General features: G+C 34.0%; 2 protein-coding genes across 2 annotated transcripts; both read right to left on the bottom strand.

The window, feature by feature from the left end:
- Positions 1-6593: 6593 nt before the first annotated feature.
- Positions 6594-11278, bottom strand: PRD3 (putative recombination initiation defects 3). Its single transcript, XM_078299359.1, has 11 exons — positions 11075-11278; positions 10865-10991; positions 10112-10262; positions 9521-9655; positions 9349-9401; positions 8838-9032; positions 8454-8516; positions 8314-8369; positions 7669-7813; positions 6999-7083; positions 6594-6709 (listed from the first exon to the last, which is right to left on the bottom strand). Exons 1-11 carry the CDS (start codon positions 11131-11133, stop codon positions 6594-6596), a joined length of 1185 nt encoding a protein of 394 aa, XP_078155485.1. The 5' UTR covers positions 11134-11278.
- Positions 11279-14627: 3349 nt separating this feature from the next.
- Positions 14628-20914, bottom strand: LOC144551561 (branched-chain amino acid aminotransferase 2, chloroplastic-like). Its single transcript, XM_078299584.1, has 10 exons — positions 20729-20914; positions 19405-19493; positions 18871-19045; positions 18456-18632; positions 17856-17987; positions 17368-17466; positions 16739-16855; positions 15855-15950; positions 15485-15597; positions 14628-14873 (listed from the first exon to the last, which is right to left on the bottom strand). The coding sequence occupies exons 1-10, from the start codon at positions 20849-20851 to the stop codon at positions 14756-14758; spliced, it is 1239 nt and encodes a 412-aa protein (XP_078155710.1). The 5' UTR covers positions 20852-20914; the 3' UTR covers positions 14628-14755.
- Positions 20915-23830: the final 2916 nt, after the last annotated feature.

The raw sequence follows: 23830 nt of genomic DNA, 5'->3' as shown, positions 1-23830 counted from the left end.
AGAAAAAAAAATAATCAGAAGACAAAATCTGTGAGTGATCCATCTATTTCAGATCTCAAAACTCAAAAGGCATTATCAGACGCGTCAAAAGCCGACTCAATAAAAATGACACTAGCTGCTCGGTGACTGTCTATATCTTGTGCTAATTCTGATTCGATACGCAATCTGGTGTGGTGTATGTAAATTTCAGAACTTCCAACAAAAATTGTAATATTTTTCTAATGATTGTCTAAAGTTGGCACGAGGATTGGGACTTGGGATAGATATTGGGAAGTTGTAAAAGACACTTTCGGCTGTGACTTTGACAAGGCAAAAAAATTTCTAAAAAGATATTCTTATTAAATTGACATGAGAAAAAGTTCTCTTTACAGAAAGATATTACCATCGGCACCAATACCAGACTTTTTTTTTTTCGTAGAAATTAATAAAAAAAATGAGAAAGCAAAATAGAAAGAGTACAATATAAGAAAGTCGGAGTAAATGGTTCCGATTTAAAAATTTAATATTGATTCAAATCCAAAACCATTTTTTTTTGTTGGATCGGTTACATTACATGTGATTTCATGTGACAGGAACTTTTTTATTTCAATCTCTCAGCGAGAGACCAGAAACCAACTCTTTTTAATATATTTTAATCAGTTTTTTACGAGAATTGAAAGAGTGAGAGAGATCAGTAACAAACAAAAACAAATGAAACCCCAAAATATCTCCGACTCTCTCTCTTTTCTTCTTGATGGTCATTCTTTTGTCATCATGTCATATAAAATATCTCTGACTCTCTCTTGTCTTGTCGCATAAAATCCCACATAACCGATCAAAAAAAAATTGTTTTGGATCGTGATCAATGTTTTCGATTCAAATTTTTAGATCAGAACTATTGATTATGACCTTTCTATGAATATAAGATTGTTTTTGTACTCTTTATATTTCTCTTTGTCATTTTTTATTAATTTATATGAATAACAAATTGTCCACCAATAGAGACAAAATTTATAATTTTTAGAAATATAAATATTAAATTTTTGGGAAAGAGATGGTATTTCCGATCTTGTGTGTGTGTGTGTGGTGTGGAGGGGGGATTCACATTGAGTTCAAAACAGATATCTCTATATTGAGTTTGACTATTAACAACAAGAATGAGATATTTTTTGCGAGGATAAAAAAATGGCTTTTCGCGACGGAGTATCGTTATTGTTCAGCTTTTTCTTTTCGCGACAGTATTTTTTGCGAGAGAGTACTGTCATAAATGCACTTTTTTCTTCGCAAAAATTGTCTACTCTGTTGACCGTTTTTTTTTTTTTATTGTACTCCTTCAATCATTTTGTGTATGTTTAATTTACTACGATTATACTAACACGACCATAAAAAATCTATTTTTTTTATCGTATCCAACATATTTTATTTATTTATCATGAATTGCAAAAATTAAAAAGATCGAATTAATAATTCAGTTTATTTAATTTTCCAAACTGTGTGGCGCTTGTGTACAAATTGTAAAAATTAAATGGACCAGATTAGTGATTATATTTAATTTACAACAATTACACCAACACGACCACTGAGAATCCTCCATTTTCTTTATCATATCTCTCCTATTTTTTTTTTTTTATCATAAATTTGCAAGAGTAGGGTTAAAATGCTCCATTGTTTTTTGCCCCAACCATGCCCCATCTCTATATCTTCGTTTACAAAGTTCAAATAGTCGATCTGAACCGTTCATCTTGTTCTACATATTAAAATGTGCTTAGAGACCAAATTTTATATTTTTTGGAATTTTTTTACTATTTTTTTAGATAGGTACAAAATCACCGTTTTTGGATGGTCCAGATGTAGTGATTTTGTACTTATCTAAAAAAATAGTAAACAAATTCCAAAAAATATAAAATTTGGTCTCTAAGCACATTTTAATATGTAGAACAAGATGAACGGTTCGGATCGACTATTTGAACTTTGTAAACGAAAATATAGAGATAGGACATGGTTGGGACAAAAAACAATGGGGCATTTTAACCCTACTCAATTTGCAAATATTAAAGGGATCGGACCCATTAGTTTTCCAAACCGTGTGGCGTTTGTCCGCAAATTGTAGATATTTTTTATATTCATAAATTGTTGATATTAAATGAATCAGATCAATAGTTCAGTCTCTTTTATGTATCGCAAAGATATAATATATATATATATATATATTTTTCCGATAATTTATTCTTTATATTTCTGAAAAAAAAAATTATAGAGAGGAAGCCATATATTGTCATTTTTCGTCAATTTATATATGCAGTCCATTTTTGTATATTCGAAAGTTGAATATTATTCTTCGTAATTAAACTTCTATATAATCAATCGATGTATCACTTGTCATTCAGAATAAAAATAAAACGATAAATTCATTGTGCACTTCATAAATTGATTGGAATTATACTTAGTCCGTGATTCTTATATAAATGAAACATGATGGAATTTTAAGTATGATATATCTTTTACCATCTATAAATTGCAAATGACTATTTTTAACATTTTATTAATAAGTATCAAATAATATTCCATTGTCCTTCAAAGAATTTGATTGATAATTAATGCATATGCCAAAATTTACAAGTGTGTTCTTTAGTTTTGATTTTTTTTCCCCCCTTGTTTAAAAATAACACGAAAGTTAACCAAAGTTACAGCCGTAAAAGTAACTGATATTATCAAGCATCTACACTTCACTCAATATATATATATATATATATATAGAGGTGGGCTACGGTGAGTTGCGAAGTAAAACGCGTTTCTACTTCACGCCGTATTTTTATTTTGAAAGTTCAAATAACCGATCCGAACCGTTAGATGTTTAATCCATATTGAAATGTGCTTGGAGACCAAATTTTACATTTTTTGGAATTTTTTTACTATTTATTAAGCATTTTTGAAAATTGTTGTTTTGCTGTGAACAGTAAAAAACAGTAAAATTTTCTGGACCATCAGATCAGCGGCTTTCAAAATTGCTTAATAAATAGTAAAAAAATTCCAAAAAATGTAAAATTTGGTCTCCAAGCACATTTCAATATGGAGAACAAGATGAACGGTTTGGATCGACGTTTTGAACTTAAAAATCGCAAAATATGAGCGTGAAGTAAAATAGTCGCTTTACTTCGCAACTCACCGTAGCCCATCTCTCTATATATATATATATATATGAGTTAGGCTGGGGTGCTATGGATAGCATAGTGGCATCTATGCTACGGCTCAATATTCGAGTTTTCAAAATCCAAACGGTCGATCCGAACCGTTCATCTTATTCTCCATATTAATATCTGCTTGGAGACCAAATTTTACATTTTTCTGAATTTTTTTACTATTTATTAAGTATTTTATAAAATTGTTGATCCAACGGTGGCTGCACAAAACAGTAAAACCGTTGGATTAGCGATTTTCAAATTGGCTTAATAAATAGTAAAAAAATTCAGAAAATTATAAAATTTGGTCTCCAAGCAGATATTAATATGGAGAATAAGATGAACGGTTCGGATCGACCATTTGGATTTTGAAAACTCGAATATTGAGCCGTAGCATAGAGGCCACTATGCTATCCATAGCACCCCAGCCTAACTCTATATATATATATATATATATATATATATATATGAGTAAAGCTAGCATGTGACATGCTCACCAAGAAAGTTTGGTGAGCATAACTCCAAAAGTATATCGGATCGACGTCAAATGTTAAATCCAAACCGTTGAAATTCATGTACTTCATGAGTGATGCATATATATGCAAAATTTTGAAAGTTTCGAGTTTATTTGCTACACGGTCAAGTGGTCAAAGAAATGAACATTTTATTATAAGTTATTTTATATATTCAATTTTTATTATTTCTTTGACCACTTGACCGTGTAGCAAATAAACTCGAAACTTTCAAAATTTTGCATGTATATGCATCACTCATGAAGTACATGGATTTCAACGGTTTGGATTTGACATTTAACGTCGATCCGATATACTTTTGAAGTTATGCTCACCAAACTTTCTTGGTGAGCATGTCACACGCTAGCTTTACTCTATATATATATATATATCAAGCATCTACACTTTAGAATTTCACGATTCTAACAATAACATGCATCGAGAATTCTTCTTTGGTTTAGTAAAGACAATACTTTTCGTTTGGATCAGCTGCCTGACAACCCTTAAAAAAAAGTTCTGAAGTTCCAAATCTGACCAATGAGTTTCTGAAAAATATTTAAAGTTGAAATGTTTGATTCTACTTTTTCCTAAAAAACAATAAGAAATACACTTACAACAAATTAAAGCACAAGAGTGGAGGCTTTGGTACTATATAGTGCAGATTCATCCGTACTACAAATTAATATCTTCTTTTTTCAATAAATCTAAATAGCTATCTGAACCGTTTAACATGATCTTCATATGAAAATGTACTTACAAACTAAATTTTACAGTTATCTGAATTTTTTACTATCTTTTAGATAAATAAAAGATTACTATTTTTGAATAGTCTATAATCTTTAGATCAAGTGAATTTCTACATGTTTAAAAATATAGTACAAAAAATAAAAATTAAAAATTAAATGAAAATTTTGATCTACCGATAGATTTTCATACAAAAATTATGTTGAGATTTAAAAAATGAAAATATAAATTCACAGGAGGAGGCAATATGAGCTATGCATAGTACTGTAGCCTCACAAAACAAACTACTTTAAATTCGTACCAACCTATATAATGAACAATCTGAATTTTAGCTCATGATGACAGATACCTGATTCTCACAGCTCCTAGATGATCAAAACGTGGGAAACACGGTAGGTCCGATGGGCATCGGACCTACTTTGGTTCCAACAGATTTACTCACCGTCGGATTGGTTTTAGGATTTGAGTCAGAACTTTCGCGTCTACTTTAATATTCGTACGCACAAATTCTGAAGCAAAATTAGACGGTATATCTGTCCATCGGAATCAATCTAGGTCCGATGGGTATCGGACCTACATCTTTCTTCAAAACGTGATATATCATTCACTTATTTTCTATTTTGATGAGAGTAACAGCTCACAAATCACAATTGACGGATGCATGAAAAAGTAGACCTGAGAATAGCACCACGAGGTTGGGATGCAGTCATTGAGGCACGTTAGCTCTTTTCTTTTTTTGGGTTGGGTAATACTAATCATCACTAATCAGTTATTGGCTTATTGTTTTCCCCACTCACAAGTCATAACCATTTGGCTCAAGTGGTGGGGCTGAGGGGCTCCTCTCCTATTTGTACGGACTTCATTTAATCATGTCGGGCAGATCCGCGACTATTAGTTAGGCATTAGCTATTCATATTTGGTTGGAATGATTTAGATCGGATCTGAATGACTTTCTAACAGAACGCGTGCCACTTGTACGTTATAACTTTCTCTCTCTCTCCCTCCCTCCAACATTAAAAATCAAAACATAATTTATTAGTTTGAATCCGGTCCATTCGTTATATACCTTCGCGAATCTTAAAGGGACCCTATGCATTTACAAGCTTAGTCGGACGGTCCGGATTGAAACGCAAAAATTTGTTATCTCAAGTCAAGGGATGCAGACTCCCTACATTATTATGAAATGAAGCTTTCTCTGGACCGTTGTATCAGAAATAAATGGTCCAGATGGTCTAGCGCTTTTGAATAAATTATGTGCAATGGAGAGGAGCCGAACTCATGTCTATATGGATCCAAACATCGGTCATCTGTCACTTTATGGGCCCACCATTCATTACTTGTGAATGCAGCATCGCTCGATCGTGCTTCGTGTTTGGGATATGACCAACAGCTAGACTTGCATGAAAGAAGCGCAGCGTGTTGGTTCAGCTGCTTCAGCATCTGACCCGTTCATGCACGGAACGGACAAAATCAAGCTGCTAGCCTGTCAGGAACACAAATTGATTTTTTTGCTTCAGAGAGAGAGAGAGAGGCGCTCTGCTTTAAAAGATGTAAAAACGAGAGTAGTTAGCATACATGGAGAACCATTAGTGCGTTAAAGGATAGTAGAGAGCAAAGAGGACTCAGATTATGACCGAGAAACTGTTGTTCGGAGAGTAAGATTTAACAGCATCAATATTAATTGTGTTATTTACAAATTATAGTGCTGTTCGGAGAAAAATTGAAGCTGCTTAAAGCACTCCTTTCCCCCGTTCTAACGGGGTAATACGAAAAAAAGAGATAACAGGTGAAAGGGTTAGAATACTAAACCTCAATATAAGGTTATGCAAAGTGGCATTTTTTGTTTTATCATAGGAACGATCCCAGTTCGACATGTGTCCAAATAAAAGAAAATTATTTGCAGCAGCCATATATTTTAAAAATATATCGATTACAAAAGTAATGGAACAAAGATAATACGACAGCTGTAACCACTAACCAGAACTTAATAAAGAAAGAAAATCCTACACAGAAAATCAAATTCAATTGGTATTGATCCTATACAAACTACAGCTGGTCCTTCGGCCTGTGCCCATGTACCTTTGACTGTAGTTTGTGATTCAAAATCAAAGATGTAAATGGTTGTTAAACAATGTCAGATGCCATTTAGAACCCTTATAGAGGAGGGGGTGGGTGGGGGTTAGGCATCATGCCTAACGGAATTGCGCATCTGTCTTCTCTTCCTCTTACGTGCTTCCCTAAGAATTCTCAAGGAATCTTCCTTGGCTTCCTTCATCCAGTAGCTCTCCTTGTCATCTGTCAGAAGAAATTTTTTAGGACAAAGAAATAAAACAAATCATACTTCTTATACATGTAGGTTTTGCTATGTTATTATGAGGTACATAAATACATTACAATTAGATTAGGCTACAAAAGACAGCTACAACGGTTCATTGTACTCATTATCATATCTTCTGAACAAGTGCAAAGAAAAGTATGATTAAATTTTCAACAAATTCTTACCAGAATACATTGCCAAATCCATGTCAAAGATGTATGAAACTCAAAAGCGAAAAAATTCATGTGCAAAGTATTGAATTCTTACCCGTTTCCTTCTTCAGAATAACGCATGAAGCAGAAGCAGATATGTCATTCTCCTCATCTGAGTCCAGGTTTATGATATTATTTTTCTGAAATTACAACAGAGATTCATGTAAGACGCTGAACACATAACTAAACAGTACAAGATCAACAAGCTCATATGAAAATTTGAATCAACTAGTTCACGGCATTTGCACCAACATGCACATGTGCAAACCACAACCATACATCACGACCGATTCAGGAAAAGTAGCTAGTCTCCTGAATTTTCTTATTTTTAAAAAAACTAAACTAATCCCAACTAAGTGTCAATTAAGGAACTCCCCAATTATGTCCCAACAGTTTTCATTGTGCAATAAACTTTTAATTCAATGGAATTTGGTATCATAGAAGTCACATAGGTGTCATTATGTCCCACGGACAATGGACTCCCGTTTGAAGTTAAACAGAAAATCAGTCAACAAAACATAGCAATGATAATAAAATAGTAAACTTGTATCTAATACAGACTGCTAACAGTCCCAACAAAACCTAGTAAAGAAGGGAATGCAAAACCCAGTTACAACCCAAAAGCATGCATGATGTACTCTCATGTAATAAAAACCTACACTACTTATGTATAAAAAAATATCTCGATGCAAGTAATACTCTACAAAAGAAAATAGTGCATTCACCTTTTGTCTCACAGAAGTCTCTTCCATTTTAGGTCGTGTATTCTGATGAATGCTAGTCGGCTTTGGCTGAAGTAATTTCACTTTATCCGCTTCTATGTTCATAGCTGGAGGCCTTGAAATGGGTTCTACTAGATTTGTGTCTGACCTAGCAAGTATAAAGATCAGAAATTTAGAAAATAAAATTGACAAGGTATGGAGAGATACAAGCAAGCAAGTTGCTAGCTGGTTGTATTGATTAAAACACAATGAAAATCAAAATTCCAGATCAATTCCTTACCAGTATGTGCAGAGTGATAAACTGGTATGCGGTGCATAACAGGGTACAACTAGTTTTTTCATTAACATATAACACATTTCTTTTTTGCCAGCTTTGTGTTTCATTTAATAAATGAGAGCAATTTGATGAGAAATTTGGAATGTTGAATGATAATTGTGTAATTGAGGTTTAGTAGGTTCAATTGCACATTAAGGGTAAATAAAGGCTGCATTGTACAATTGTTGAGGGTCAAGGGTTGTCTTGTCTCAAATACTGAGAACTGATACCATGAAATCAACAATGACCAGTGCGAGCATTTATCAGAAGTAGTTGCAAACTTGATTAATTTCACATTTTACAAATAAATAATATGAAGTACAGAAACATACAGTTTTCTCACTGGCTTGACAACCTTTACCAGAGATGAATCATCACCTGTTCGACTCTGCAAATGAGAATAGACAAATTAGCAAAAAGACTACATCTAGTAAATACCGAAGGAATTATAGCTGCAAATGAGGAAACATACTATTGGAGATTGGTTTGGGTTTCTGTGCCTCGAGCTGAAAGATTTGACGTTACTCACTATAATCTGCATGATGTTAAGTATATTTCAATAGACTGATACGAATCATTTTGTAAAAGATCAGTAATCTGACTAACCATTTTTATTCCTCAACTAAACATCATTGTCAGGATCAACTCAAATTGTAGGTAGAAGATCAATGGGAAAAGCCTGAAGATGCTACATCCATTTAATCTATACCGTTAAGCGCTCCATTTTGTAAATTCTACTAACCTCCACTTTAATCTATACCATTAAAAGGCGAAAGCTCACAACCTCCAAATACATAACCAAAGTAATAATGTTTTCTCCCCAATAAAAGACTGTAGAGTATAACTAAGTGCTTACCTCAGTCTCCCTGGAAAAGAGCCTAACAATCTGACTATGTAGTTTCGAAAAATTGGCTAAGATCTGATCTGGAATGGATGAGATTTGAGATGATATCTCGTTCAGTTTGTTGGAATTCGAGTTCTTAGTCAATTCGGAAGAAATGTTCTTAAGGCTTCCGTCAAAAAATTCCTTCACATTTTCTTCACCCTTCAGCTGTTAAGGAAATGATTGATAAATCTTATTGTGAGACATCATATCCAGTCAATAGGTAGAAAAATGTATTTTATCAAGCACTTGCATACCTCATTTACTGTACTTATTTAGTTAGACCAGAATAACATATTCAAGGTTCAGTGAAGCCTAAGCTAAGCACATTTGTGAAATTGAAAATCAAACAAGAAACATAAAACAATAAGAGAAAGGAAGAACTCAAGTCGTTTTAATATCTTCAAACCCAATCTGGGTTTCTTGCTGGTACCAATTCAACATGGAGATCTTCTGGAATAAAGCAACATAAACAAATACTCACAATCTGCTGAAGCGAATTCTCGGTGGTAATCATCTTTTGCCGAATCCCATCAGCTGAAATGGTAAACATGACAAGAAAGAGCTTCATGAGTTACTTGTATTTTTGTACAATATCAGGTGTTTATTTTGCAAAAGTACTCGTAACCACAAAGAAATCATCAAAGAAAAATTACTCTCAAGTAATACTTCCTTCACAGCTCTGCTTATTTGCATGACATCACTCTGGACGGAATCTATAATCATCCCCATTCTGCTTAGCAGAGTTTCCAAATGCCGCAACCTTTGATCTATCTCTTCACTGGCCTGGCCTGTTTCACAATTTTAGAAGTACAAAACTCCAAAAATTGTAACTTGAGAATAGCAGCTATTTTTTTTATTAAAGGGCCCCGGTACCCTGGAATCTTTCAAATGCCTTTCTCGGGAGTCAAACCTGCGCCTCTCCTTAGAGAGACAGGGCTCACAGCACTGCAGTAAGCCCGTGGATTTCAATAATGCACTTCGCCCCAACCCTTGCCCCATTTTTGCCTCAGGGAAAAGGAAAAAGAAATGAAAAGAGGAAAACATAAATAAAGATACCTCCAACCCATGCCCCATTCTCTAGTTCAGACTTCCCCACATTCAACTTCCGTAACAAGACTACTGTAAATTCTGTACTGTATAGTTAAAAGAATAGCAATGGCCACTAACAGTATGTACCAGTACAAGCAATCATTGGCCTTGCACAACTGGGACTAACATTAAGTGACACTTATAACAAGACTTACATCTAACATCTCGAGCAGAGGATGAATTCCATCGAGGCACAGTGTTGGGAGCTACCCTTGAAAGCTGCATCTGAGATTCATCTCTGATACCTGAGCTTGTCGAAGGCAAAAGAGGGACTGTCTTTGAAGAGCTATCATTTGAGCCAAGTCTCTATCCAAAGACAATATAAGCACAAGAATCTAATGATAGTTGGATTATCAAGAGCAACAGATAAATTAAGCAACTCCAATGCCCATCCCAAAAGGAGAAAAATGCACTATATGAACTGAAAAGAAAATTATAAATTTCACACAAATTCTAATAGTAATGATCCAAAGGAGGTTTGGTATTATCAGGTTAAGTACAAATTATAATTTCACACAAATTAGTAACAGCCTTGCTGATCTTTACCGGATTATTCTGAACATATAGTTGCTATTGAAAGAGTAAGTTATTATTAACTTACTAAAAGTTGAAACAGAGAAACAGTGAGAACGATTGACAAAATATATGACTTGGAAGCACAAGAATTCTGATTAATAGTAAAAATGTGACATGTTATCCTAGGCTGAGTGTACTTTTTACATAAAGCAACAAAAGTGACAGAAATCACATAATTTCATGTTGGAGGAGAATTTGATTTTTCAGAAACAATTCAAGATTTAAATGCAATGGAGGCACAAGAATGATGAGGGCTTTCAGAAGGCAATTACCAGCTCACAATCACTTGATGAATAAAAAAAAATGATAAGTGATCCACTCAACTACTTTACCTGATCACAAATCAAACTCTCATCAAACTGGGAGAGCTGAGATTGTGATGTCGTTTGAGAGAAGGATTGCTGAGATTGAGATCTCCGCTGTGATGCCCCTTGACTAGACATCATACTTCCCGTTCTTCTAAATTAAAAAATCAGTTCAGAAGTACCAGAAAACAGAAAGCTAGCTTAAAACTGATATTAGAAAGGGAAAAAATACGAAACCTGGGTGGAAGGACGGAGATGGAGCTCAGATCGCACGCCTTGTTGATCCTGAGCTTCATCTCAGGCACAGGGAGTAGTAGTGGTTGAGTTATTGACTCAATCCCTTACGCCAGATCAGATCTCGAAGCTTCGACTAAGGAGGTTTGGTTGTTCAGAGGAGGAGATCAAGCGATAGAGAGTAGAGACTGGAGAGGGGAAGAAGCCTGAGTGAGCTACTGGGCGTCGGAGCGGGGGGGGATGGAGGATATTTATAAGCAAAAAATTTGAATTTTAGGACTGACGGCCCAATGCTTTAAGGTTAGCCCAAGATCGATGAGAGAGCAGGCCTTCAAACTATCCTAGTTTAATAAATTTAAAAAGGAAAAGTAACATCAACAGTACGCGAGGAAGACAACAGCACGTCAGCACACAAGAATTCGTATCTTCTTTTTTGAGTTAATGCATTTGAACCATTCGATATGCTTTAATATCCGTGCGGATTAAAACCACACTAATATTGAAGGGCCTCTGAATTATAGACTGTGGCCAAATTAGCTCTATTTAAAATCAAATGGCCAAGATGTATTAAGATCCAGTGCATATTAAACAAATTTTGTGTAAAATATTTCTCTACAATCACTGTGCGTTATGGATTATAATAAGCATTGTCCTAAAATTATGTTCAATGCATACCTATTAATAAAAAAATGGTACTCCCATATTAATAACTACAAAAATATATTGATAAATTTTTCCTAAAATTTTTCTGTACTCCTATATTACTAACTATAAAATGAGATATATTGATGAACGTAACAACTGAATTTAAATTTATATTATATTATATGTAAATAATTGGCCGTATAAAATTCGGCTCAATTTTGAAATCCAATCAAGTACACATAAAATTGAGCCCTTGATTTTTAAATTGCTTAAAGAATGATCAGTTATATTTTAAGTTGCATTAAATTTAACGTACGGTTATATTTAAATTATAGAACAAAATTATGCTTTAATTTCGATAAATGTTGAGTCGTATTATTGTCATTGTAAAATATATTTTTCGTGCGCAAAAGTTCACCTAGTGACAACTTTGAACAAAATAATTATTGGACTGAAAAGTTCATTATTCCGATAAGCTGTCCGTATAAGAGTAGCAAAAAATGATAAATACTTTCACCAATATATGTATAAAATAATTTTTCGCAAACGATGGATTTATATATGAGAGATCATCTACGTTCTTTTTTGGTGACATCGAATTACACTCTACATTTTCAAAGTATTCAAAGTCCAAACAGTCGATTCAAACCGTTCAACATAGTGGATATATTAAAATGTGCTTGCAGATCAAATTTTACATTTTTTTTTAATTTTTTTTACTATTTATTAAGTATTTTACAAGTCGTTGTTTTCAGACCATTAAATTTTTGTACCCATCTTAATAAATATAGTAAAAAAATTCAAAAAAAATGTAAAATTTGATGTGCAAGCACATTTTAATAAATCCATCATGTTGAACGGTTTGGATCGACTGTTTGGACTTGAAAAATATAGAGTGTAATCCAGTGTCACCAAAAAAGAATGTAAGTGAATTCCTCCTCTTTACATATTGAGGACCATTCTATTTTTGAATCTACATCACCCCAGGTACCTGAGGTGCAAGTGGTGAATATGGACCATTCATTTCACTTGACACGAATCTCAAAGCAGACCCCCCTATAGCCTCAACAGCTACCGGATTGAATTTAGCTTGGATAGAATTAATGTGGACCGTCCATTTTTATTAATTGCACCGGTAACGGGGGGATACGGAACCCCTATTTTTGGTACCCGCTACCACGTATGTCAAAATTTGGGAATCAAAATTTTATACACAGAGATTTTGTTCATTATAGTTAAAGTGAAAAAAACGTGCTGTGCCATACTGTGACTAACACGCCGTGACTTTGACTTTGTGCCATGTCGTGCCGTGACCAAGTAAATAGTGACACATGCCGTGTCGTGACCAAAATGTCAAGAGATGATCACGGCACATGAGTCACGCTATGACTCGCGTGCTGTAACTATTCACGTGCCGTGTCCAAATGTAACTGGTTATATTTCTCACATTTAACTATTTTTTCATAATTTAAGTTAGTTTCTTCAAGATTCACCATTTAATTAAGACCTAACGGTCCTAATTACACGTGACTCGCGTGATTACGTGCCGTGCCATGCCGTGACCTGATCTTTCGCGTGCCGTGACTAAAATGTCAAGGAGTGATCACAGCACGGAACAGTAACACGTGCTGTACCGTTTTGTGACGAATTTGGCTCCACCGTGTCATTTTTCCCACACTAATTATAGTTTACATAAATCCTCTGGGAAATTTGTGTATTTTGAGAATTCTTCTGGTCGTCAATTCAATTTATAATAAATTTGATAGACGAGCTTCTAAGATTATTAAATTTGATCAGGCAGGTCCTTTGATAATATTCTCAGATACAAACACTCAGGATAGAGAAAGCTCTATGAAGAATTCAGATGAGGACGTTTTCATGGTTTAGAGGGGTCGGACTTTTCTGGCTATTTGCATGATAGGACCGAGTATGATGCTATTGATGCAGTTGTTGGCCTCAATGATTCTTCTAATGAAGTTTCTAGTTCTACGAGTATTGTGATTCGAAGTGCACATCTTAATTGCTTTAGTTTAATAGGTGTTTTGTATAATTCTTAGATGTTTCTACTTCCAGTTTAGAATTTTTGTGTAGTTTAATATTTCAGACTCTGCTTTTGTAAGAGGTTTCATAATAAAACATGTGGAATCTCCACTTTTTAAAAAAAAAAAATCATAGAATATAATTGTAATTTTAATTTATAAATTTGTATTTTGAAGTACAAGTCAACTTTGATAGCATGCAAGTTATTAGTGTCCATAAAATAGATCAAGACCAATTATAATTCAACCGTTCGCATGCCTATACCTGATTAGGTTTACTCAAAAAATTATTAAGCAAACATATCAATAGGGTATATGATCTAAAAAGACACAAATAGATATTGAGTTCTTAAACACTTAATCAAATTTTTAGCTATTGACAAGTACACAGAGAGAGTAAAAATATTTAATATTCTTCATATTAAAGGTTAAATATTCAAAATCCGAATAAAAAAATTCTTATAGATATTGAACAAACGTTCCACCATTTATCTTAAAAAAAATGTTAACTAACTATATACAAATCTTTATTTATCTCAAGGATCATCTCCTAAACTTTTCCCAAAAATAAAAAAGGAGAATCTTCATAGAACCAAACCAGAGATAATTCACTGAGGAATCTGAAAAATGATAAATATGCAATTTGCCATCGTAATAAGCACAAACTACCCGTTCTCTACAATTTACGGAGAGGCCAACACTAGGAAATTGGCAAGGAATGTTTTAGAGGACACATGGACCAATTACTTCCCATTCTGCAAGATATAGCTACTTAAATTTTATTTTATAGTACAAATAAGGGTGGTATAGCTGCTTTGAATCGTCTTGAGGGGAACAACACCACCCATATTTTTCTTGATTCTTGAAATTTTGTTAGAACATGAATATTCTTTGAAATTTTCAAATTGGCCTTACATTATGCAAAGAACATTTTCAGGATTTCAGGGTCTTTAAGCTTGCTATTTTATTTTAAAAATAAATATAAAAATAAAAAAGCTTCCTATTTTAATTGTACGGTCCAGCCCATGGTATCTTGTACGAGACCCATTTGGAGCCTTGTGAGCGAAGAATAGAGCTCTTGAGACACCACACCTACACCTTTATTTCCATATTCGATTCTGCAACAAAGAGGGATGGTGTTAGCAAACAGGTAATGTCCCAAAAATGACTACAACTGGCTTCACCTCCAGAGAAATGCCCTGGTAAAAGGATTTATACAGGGTGATAAAAGGGACAAGTGCTATTAGATAAAAGAGAAATTAGTTACAAAAGACAAAAAAAATGCTACCTGTCTCTTAAAGAAACAACTGCAGTTACAATGTTCATATATTTAAATAGCAGAAATTAACCCAGAAACCCCATCTGTGCTTTAAGTATCAAGTTTCAGCTGACGAAAGGTTTATTATTAAAATGGTATACAAAGCACAAGAGGATATGTTGAGGCATGAGTGCAAGGGCACTGATTAGCAAGACCAAAGAGGCAACAGAACATACAGCGTCGTACAGAAATAAATCCTCTGCTGATAAAGTTATTTATTACTGTATCAATCAGAAACATGACCTTTTGAGTAGCGAGTGCTGCCAAAAATAATACTACTACAAGCCTGAATAATTGCTTATCTTTATCTTTTGTTTGTCCTTCTTTGTCTTTCTTATCGAACTTCAGTACAAAATGAGTTGAACTAAAGCTTGAGAAAAAGCCGCACTGAGAACTTAATAAAGCAGTTACCTTTTGCCAAGGTATGTGATGCTTCCCACTGGGGAAATAACAACAGCTGTTCCTGTGCAAAATACTTCATCAGCCTCAAGTAGTTCTTCTACTGAAACAACTCGCTCCTCAACCTAAAGGAAGACATCAAGTAGAAAAATAATGTAAAATGTAAAGCAGGTAACACCACTGAGGTCCAATTGCATGATCAAGTATAGATACGCTTCATTGCATCATTGAGAATTGAGACTAATTTGGAGGCATAGATTCAATTTATAGCCAAATATCAGTATGTATCAAAGCTTGCTTGGGATACCGTACCATGCCACTCAGATCCGGCGTCTACTAAATACTATCATTAAATAGTGTGTTTCAGAAGAAAATTTGCAACCTGATAGCCTTTGCTCCTAGCAACATCTATTATACTCTTGCGCGTGATGCCCGGTAATATTGTTCCTTTTGCAGCTGGTGTTGAAATGACATTATCCTAATAAAATAAAGTTGTCAGCATTACTAACAAGACGATAATTATGCAAAATCAAGCCTTAATAGGAAATTTCAAAGTCCTATTTCCTACTTGGACCTTGGCAAGTGGTTTTTATGGCTTGATTTAGGTACATCCATTAGATCTATATCGGGAATCATGCATAAAAATAGTATTTAGCAGGCTCGCAATAATAACAGGTCGGGTGGCACCAGACCCAATGTTCACAAGTCAACAGCTAAACCCTGGATTGGACCAGCTTCAATGGCGCCATAGAATCATTAGGTAGATAGATCTGGTTGGGAAATGACCTGCTCCATTTTAGGTTGATAAATTACATTTAAACCACCAGCTAATCAGGTGAAAACACAGGTCAGTTGGCCTTGAGCTGTCAAGTCAACCAGAAATTGAACCCACCCCCACCCGCACCCCAACCAGCACTTGGAAATTATGAAATGGGATTTTTCTGCTTGACTTGAAGCTGAAATTGGTGTTAGACTCTGAACTAATCCCTGATTCTTGCACCACTCATGCGCATTATGAACTAACAGAATTAGTATGATACAGCAACCAGAAGACTATATAATCCATAGTCACTAACAGATAGAATCCAAGAAATCAAGCCCAAATTGCAATCTCTATACTAGCTCTTTATGACTGAAATATCATATTTAAACACAACTTGTGCCCTGGAAAGGAAGGATAACAACTTAAAAACAAATGGAGACAAACAAATGATAAAAAAATCCAATAAAATGCATACAAAATTCAAACAAGGAGTAGCACCATACCTTGACAACAAACACATTACAGGAAGACACTTCTTCTAGGTACTTTTTATGAACTGAGTCCAAATATAAAACATCAGAATAGCCTTTCTCCTTGGCCATTTTTTGTGCCTTCAGTACCTATAGTTACATGAGATTATCCTATTACCACACCGTCGTAATTGCATTTTAAGAATCTCAACAGAGATAAAAGGTTTGGGTGATAACATAACCCAACAAACTTTTGCCTTCTAGTATATCTGTATAGGTATTTGCAGTGTTGAAGAAAACAATTAAGACATTGACTCATGCTGAAATTATTAATTAATTTTTGTTCTTCAACTTTATTATTTTTATAACTATTTCTTTAGGTCCTTTCTACTCATCTCTTTCACTTATATTTGTTCACATGTAATTTTCTTCACTGAATCTGTGTTATGTTAACATCATTAATAAGCTTCAATTCTGTTCAAGTTAAAATTTAACACATGTATATATATCTATACCCTTTGGGTTGACATTTAATCACACTGAAAGAATAAAAAAATACCATAAAAAATATAGAGGAAAAGCTTAGCTTACCGAATTAATTAAAAATATAGTAGCAGTTGAAAAATAATTTATAATTCAAGGTGGTGTAAGAATTGCATTACTGAGGCATAGTTTCCGATAGTCTTTATCCCTCCAGTTCCACCAGGTGCAGCCCTATGGAATTCTTTTTCAACTATCAGATTTATTGGAGCTAAACCTTCCTGAAAGAACAACAATAAATGTATTGAAATTCTCTCACATCTGATCAGGGTTGCTAGCATTCAATCATATGATCATTTCATCCATAAAACATTGATCATGTTCCCGGCTATTTTTTTTCCTATCTGTGTTCTTCACTTGACCAATACTAAATTGCAGAGTTCACAAGTTAATTTTAGATAAACTGCAATAAATGGAGAGCTTAGTTATGGTTTTCTTGTGTAGCTGTTGGTTAGTGGCAAGTTCTAGTTAATTCAATCTTAATGCAAATTTTGGTATATTACAAGCAGGTGTAAGTACTGGTAAAGCCAGTTTCTATGGAAACTCAAACCAATATGACCTTTATTTATATGCTAACAGAAAAGTACCAAAGAATTGTATAAAAACCAACCTTAAAGTAGTTTCCAACAGGAGAGACATAAATCATAAAAATGTACTCAGAAGCCGGCACAAGACTAAGAACGGGCCCACTTCCCACAAGCAATGGCCTAATATACAGTGAACCCTTTCCTGTAGGCGGTATCTGAACATTATCCAAAAACGAAGTTAAATATACTACAAGGTGCCAAGTACACTTGTGGTCCTTGTGGAGGTGGAGCACAATTTTGCAATTAATTATGAACTAAAACATATTTTTGCATTTTTTCTGAAAAATCATATTAAAAGAAGCATATTTATGATTTGTATTTTGGACCAGGGGGGGCCATGTGGCTCCAATCCTGGGTCCTTAAAATTCACATGATTTCTGTAGTGGCTGTATTAGTTGAGATGTTCTCATTTGGCCCATTAACATTGTTATTTGTGCACTAGTAAATGTGGCAACAAGCAATAAGCCACACCTAACTTTTCTGATCAAAAAATTCAAAGCAACACTTTTAATGGACTGAAATGGATATCATAAGATAATTTAGGGCAAGTCATGTATTCAGTTAAAAAAACAGAAACTGACATGCTCTGGACTTGGCATTACTACTTCAGGAATATAACTTACCCATCGTTTATTTGCCAGAACAGTTTGTTTTACAGCATCCACAAACTGCTCCACTGTTGGTGCAGGCATACAAATTCGTTCTGCACCTGCTATCATCCGTAAGGCATTCTCTTCTGGGCGAAAGAGCAATATCGACCCATCTTCTTTCCTATATGCTTTCAGACCTTCAAACAATCCCTGTCCAGAAAAATAAATAAAGGAAAGAAACAAAAGCACGTATCAATCTAGAAAGGAAATCTTTTATAGCTATAGCTTTTAAGGACTGAGAACTGTGGTACCTTTTGGTTATTAAACCTAAATGGACAAACTGTTGGCAGTATAGTTTCAGTAATTCATGTTAACCAAGTGAATATATATGCTTTTGTCCTGATATATCTCATAAAAAAGCTGAATCAAGATTAAGCACACAACTAACCTGCCCATAATTTAAGACTGCAGCAGAAGGATTCAACTGGATTGGCCCGAAAGGCAACAATTCACCTTTATTAAATGTCCCGTCAGAAGAAGACTGCATAATATACATAAAGTCGGTTTGTACCAGACCAAATCCAAGCCCATCCCAGTCTATATCAACTACCTCTGAAGCCTCTCTGTCAAATGCACCAATTTTCACCAAAAGACCTCAGTGATCTGGGTGTTGACAGATTCAGGTACTGGATACTAAGCTCAGTTTGACTTTGTAAACCTCATTTTGTCAAGGGTTATATTAAGCTTGATTAAAGAAAGTTCAATACTTTAACCCTCAAATTGTTGCATTTACCCATGTAGGTTCAATTTTCGAAGAAATTAAAATACTAAACCAATTATAGCAAGGTGAAAGTAATCATGCCTCTTCATGATTCTTTATACTGTTGTGCCTATTTTCAAGACATTATTGTAAAAATTCAATTGCATGGTCCCAAAAGTTCTTCAAAGCAATCAGTGAAAGTGTGAAACATATAGTACTTACAAAGCTTTCTTGGAGAAGTATGCTTTGCACATTGTTGACCCAGTAGATAAATGGGAAAGCGACCACAACAAACCAAAATGACTCTCTACCTAAAGGAATTTGCAAAGGAAAAGACAAGAAGATCACCAATGTTGTCGATTCAAGGATTTAGTTAGTCTAGAGAAAAAAAAAATCAAGGTTTATTGTTTTTGCAATTTTAAAATTAGCATTGAAGATTTCAAAGTTTTTGTGAAATATCCACTTCATAGAAGCCCTTCAAAGTATCAGGGTACTGATCAAAAGAACATATTGGTAATAAAACCAAATAGTGATCCCTACTAAAAGCATATTACAATCCTGGTATATCAGTTAACAGATAAACTGGTTCCTTGCTCAATTTCTAACAATTATGCCCCTTGACAAATGTCAGATTTTTCTAACAATAGTGAGTGCTATTTGTTTGTTCATTTAGACAATGAGAAACGCCATATGTTTTAGAGACTCAAAATTACAATCTAATAGAAATCTGATTATAGCTATATGCGCTATTGTTCAATACTGGTCAGGAAATATGAAGGAAAAGGTTTCACAACATCTTGGCAAGTGGTTGCCTACAGACCTAGACATGATCCCTTTGCAGTGCCTATCTCCTCTTAGACCTCAGCTGATTGAAGACTTTGATTGTGGAATGGTACCAGTGGTTCCAATGCTTACTGATGATTGATGAGTTGCTGATGCCTGTTTTTGTTGTTTTGCAAAATTGTCGTTTGCTGGTTGTTATACGGTTGAAGATTTTTGTGCTTTTTTTTTACTTATTGTGCTCTCAGATTGTGGTGTACCAATGTGTGGTACCAATCTGAGTTTGTCAGCATCTTGATGTGAATTCTGGTATTAAGGGTTAGGATGTTGAGTTTTTCTGGTACACTGATGCTTGTGATGCAATCTGGGTGACAAAAAAGTTGTGTGTGTGGCTGAAGCAAAAATAGGTAATACCAGCAGGGTTTTTGTAGAACTTTCAAGGGGCTTATAAATGTTTTTTTTTTTTTTTCAGATACAGAGGGTAAGTTGTAAAAATCAGTTCTAGAGTAATATAGCTGGGCTGTTCAGGCCTTTATTCAAAAAAAAAAAAAATCTAACAATTATGTAATTGATCCTAATATTAATCAGTAAATGAATTCAATACTTATGTTATGAAATTGATCCCTTGCCACGTCTGTCTTCAGGTAAGAACGAGAATAATTAATCATGACAAATACAGAAACTAACGACCAATTAAGATCGACAGAGAACTTCATAACCAAACAGATTTCAATTGGCAACGAGAACCAGGAGACGAGAGAGGAACCTTAAATGAGGAAGGAAGAGAGAGGGGACACTGTTTGCCGTTGCTGAGAAGTGCAAGAGAGGAAGAAGCTGACAGAAAGGCGCCATAACTGGAACTAAGCCTAGAGAGAACCCCTCTCACCATCTCTCTTCAGTCTCGTTGTGTGCGCGCTCGTCTCTCTCTCTCAGGAATTGGACATTGAAGGGAGGGAGAAAATCACGGAAAGAATTAAAAATGGAGAGGAATTCAATACTGTCTAGGATTTCTCATGCCTTATTATAAAGAGTTTCTACTTCCCAATTACGTACCCTATTAAAATTGAACATATCCAGTACATATCCACTAGTTCCAACTTGCCACGGCCGTATCCTCCGAGGTACTTGACTCAACAAAATTGAAATGGACGGCCCAGATTTAATATCAATCGGTGCCTGTTCAGGATAACAGAGGGGGCAGTATTATTTGTGTTTTGAGATTCGTGTCAAGTTAAAAATTCTAATTTTGGACCATCCAATTTAATTGTACTCCAGTCCGGTAACCTCAGGGGATGAGAATTCCACGGCCCATGGGGTAGGGGTGCAAACGGATCGGGCAGTGGTAAAAACATATTCAAACCATATCCGTATCTTTTTATTATTTTCCGATGTGGATTACGGATACATATTGAAGTATATCATAAAAAAGAATCGTTTTCAGTCCATCTTTCATAAATCATAAAAAATGATTAAAAAAGTTTCAAAAATAGTAAAAATTAGTATTCTACGAGCTTATTATATAACCAATTTATTGAGCTACTTAAATAAAAGTTTGTAATTTATAAGATATGTTTTTGAGGCCGTAGCACGGATGTCCTTATGCTATCCATAGCACCCAAGCCTTACTCTTTAAAAAATACAGATAAAATATTAGACATATATGATTTAAATATTTGTAAATATATACATAACTTTTTTATAATATATATTAAATTATATGATGTATGTGTACTATTTAGATATGGATAGTTAAAATTTAAAATCATATTTGTATCTGTATTTGTATGGATATTCGAATATTGGACATCTGTATTTAATTTTCAGATACAAATTCGTATACGATAATATATAATCCGTTTGCGCCCTTATACGGGGGTGTTCATTAGATTCAGTTTATTTTATTTTCAATATGACCGACAATTTTGGATTATAAAGTTTGACTTTTCAGTTAAATAGTTTGGTCCGATTGAACTTTTAATTCCTTTTAATTTTTGTATATAATTCGGTTTAATATTTTATATTTCGATTTGACTGATATATATCTTGATATTTACTTCTAAACTATCAAATGTATTTATATATGTATTAAGTATTGTTTTTTAAAATTTCATCTTTGGTTCAACTAAACAAATCAAAATTTACTTAAAATTTTTTATTAAACTATTATTCGGTTTACAAATTTAAGCCGATTTATTCTATTAGAGTTTGAAAAGTGAATAAAATTTTAATTCAGTTTAAAACAACTGTACATGTCACCTTCTAGACTTTTACAGAGTCAAAGAGGGTGACGGTGGTTCTGGATGGAGATGCTCTACTAAGTTTGCGGAATGGAGATGAGTTATAAACGAGGTGACGTGTCCGGCGGCTCTGGATAAGAGTCTAATTAGCCTCGGGCTCCTTTACGATACTTTATTTTGTATGGACTGTTACACCTTCTGTGATCTGATACGTCAATTTAAAGCACCGATAACCGATTCGCACAAGACACGTTCAGCGCGCGTGAGATAGAATTACTTTTTTTTTTTTTTAAATTGAAGGACAGAGTATAATGATTTTTTTTTTTTTGTACTGATTAGAGCAATGAGGGTCAAAAGTGTAATTTTGATTAACTAAGTACATTTTAATTAATATTTTATTTTGATAAATGAAAAGAAAAGAAATCCGAATGGTTTTTTAATTGCCTAACTAAAAAAAAAATTCGGAACAAACAAATAATTAAATTATTTCAGAAGTTCTAATAGGCATCCGAGGAATTCACCCAAACGGAACAAAAAACACATCACTAATTATATATATGATTTTATTTGTTGTACCTATTTTCTCTTTTAGCTTATTTTTGACAGAAATACCACTTAGTACTTACGTGGATATATTCTTGAGAGACTGATATTTATTTTGTTATGTTTGTTTTGATGGATGAATATTATTCCGACATTTTTATTTTTACCTTTTTTTTCAATACATTTTAATAAAAATAATCAAACTTTTGAGGTTTTTTTTAAAATACTCAAGTTGCAGGATTTTCCTGCGACTTAAAATTAAGGTCCCAAGTCACAGGAAAAATTCTACGACTTGGGTATTTTTTTTGCACTATAAATACTATAGGGTTCTCTCTCCTCCCTCACAAATTCAGCAGATCTCATTCAGAGGAAGAGAAAGAGAGAAGGAGAAGGCGAAAAATGATAATTCTAAGGCGATTTTCGAGTATTTTTTTTCCTGCAACTGTTACGACTGAAATCAATAAATTGACAAAATATTTACCATTTACGAATGTAGTTTATTGGCCATGTCATTTTAGTAAATTTTAAAGGAAAGTTCATAACTAACCATTATGGAGTACATTACTCCAAACCTCGAGTAAATATATATTGGGTTGATGAAAATAAACACTGAACCGTCAAACATTTGATAGGACAAACTACCAATAAGTCTATTTTTTCACAAAAACTAACAACAACTGTGGATGCCAAACTGACCTCGGAAGGTAATTGTATTTATTTTTATGTCTTGATTCTATTCCTCCTCAATTTTCCTTTAGGGTCTGTTCGGTGGAATCAAGGAAATAGGAATGCAAAAATTTTCAACTGATTTTTACTGTTCACGTGGGAAAAAAAAAATTCAGTCTGAGTGAATTTTTTTTTTCCCACGTGAAGTAACTTCCGATCAGACCCTTGAAGTTTTAATTATTAAAACTAACTTGCTTGAACAACTGGTCATCCCACCCCACCTTTTTATATTTGTTTAGCCTGTGAAGTAGGCCGAAGCTAAACTTGATCTATATCATTTTTTATTCAAATTTAAAACTTAAATTTCAAAATGTAACCTTGATCTATATAATTTTTCTCCGTTTACATGTAAAAAATTATGA

The sequence above is a fragment of the Carex rostrata genome, chromosome 3 (assembly GCF_964058835.1).
Source record: "Carex rostrata chromosome 3, lpCarRost1.2, whole genome shotgun sequence".
Classification (NCBI taxonomy): domain Eukaryota; kingdom Viridiplantae; phylum Streptophyta; class Magnoliopsida; order Poales; family Cyperaceae; genus Carex; species Carex rostrata.
This window is presented reverse-complemented; position numbering and strand designations above follow the sequence as displayed.

Coding starts and splice junctions, on each gene's coding strand:
- LOC144551561 (XM_078299584.1), bottom strand. CDS start 20,851: ATGGTGAGAGGGGTTCTCTCTAGGCTTAGTTCCAGTTATGGCGCCTTT. Junction 16,856..17,367: donor CTATCGGAAACTATGCCTCA/GTAATGCAATTC, acceptor ATGTAACTATAG/GTACTGAAGGCACAAAAAAT. Junction 14,874..15,484: donor ATCACATACCTTGGCAAAAG/GTAACTGCTTTA, acceptor TCTTTGTTGCAG/AATCGAATATGGAAATAAAG.
- PRD3 (XM_078299359.1), bottom strand. CDS start 11,133: ATGAAGCTCAGGATCAACAAGGCGTGCGATCTGAGCTCCATCTCCGTC. Junction 8,517..8,837: donor TCTTTTCCAGGGAGACTGAG/GTAAGCACTTAG, acceptor AACATCATGCAG/ATTATAGTGAGTAACGTCAA. Junction 7,084..7,668: donor AGACTTCTGTGAGACAAAAG/GTGAATGCACTA, acceptor TTGTAATTTCAG/AAAAATAATATCATAAACCT.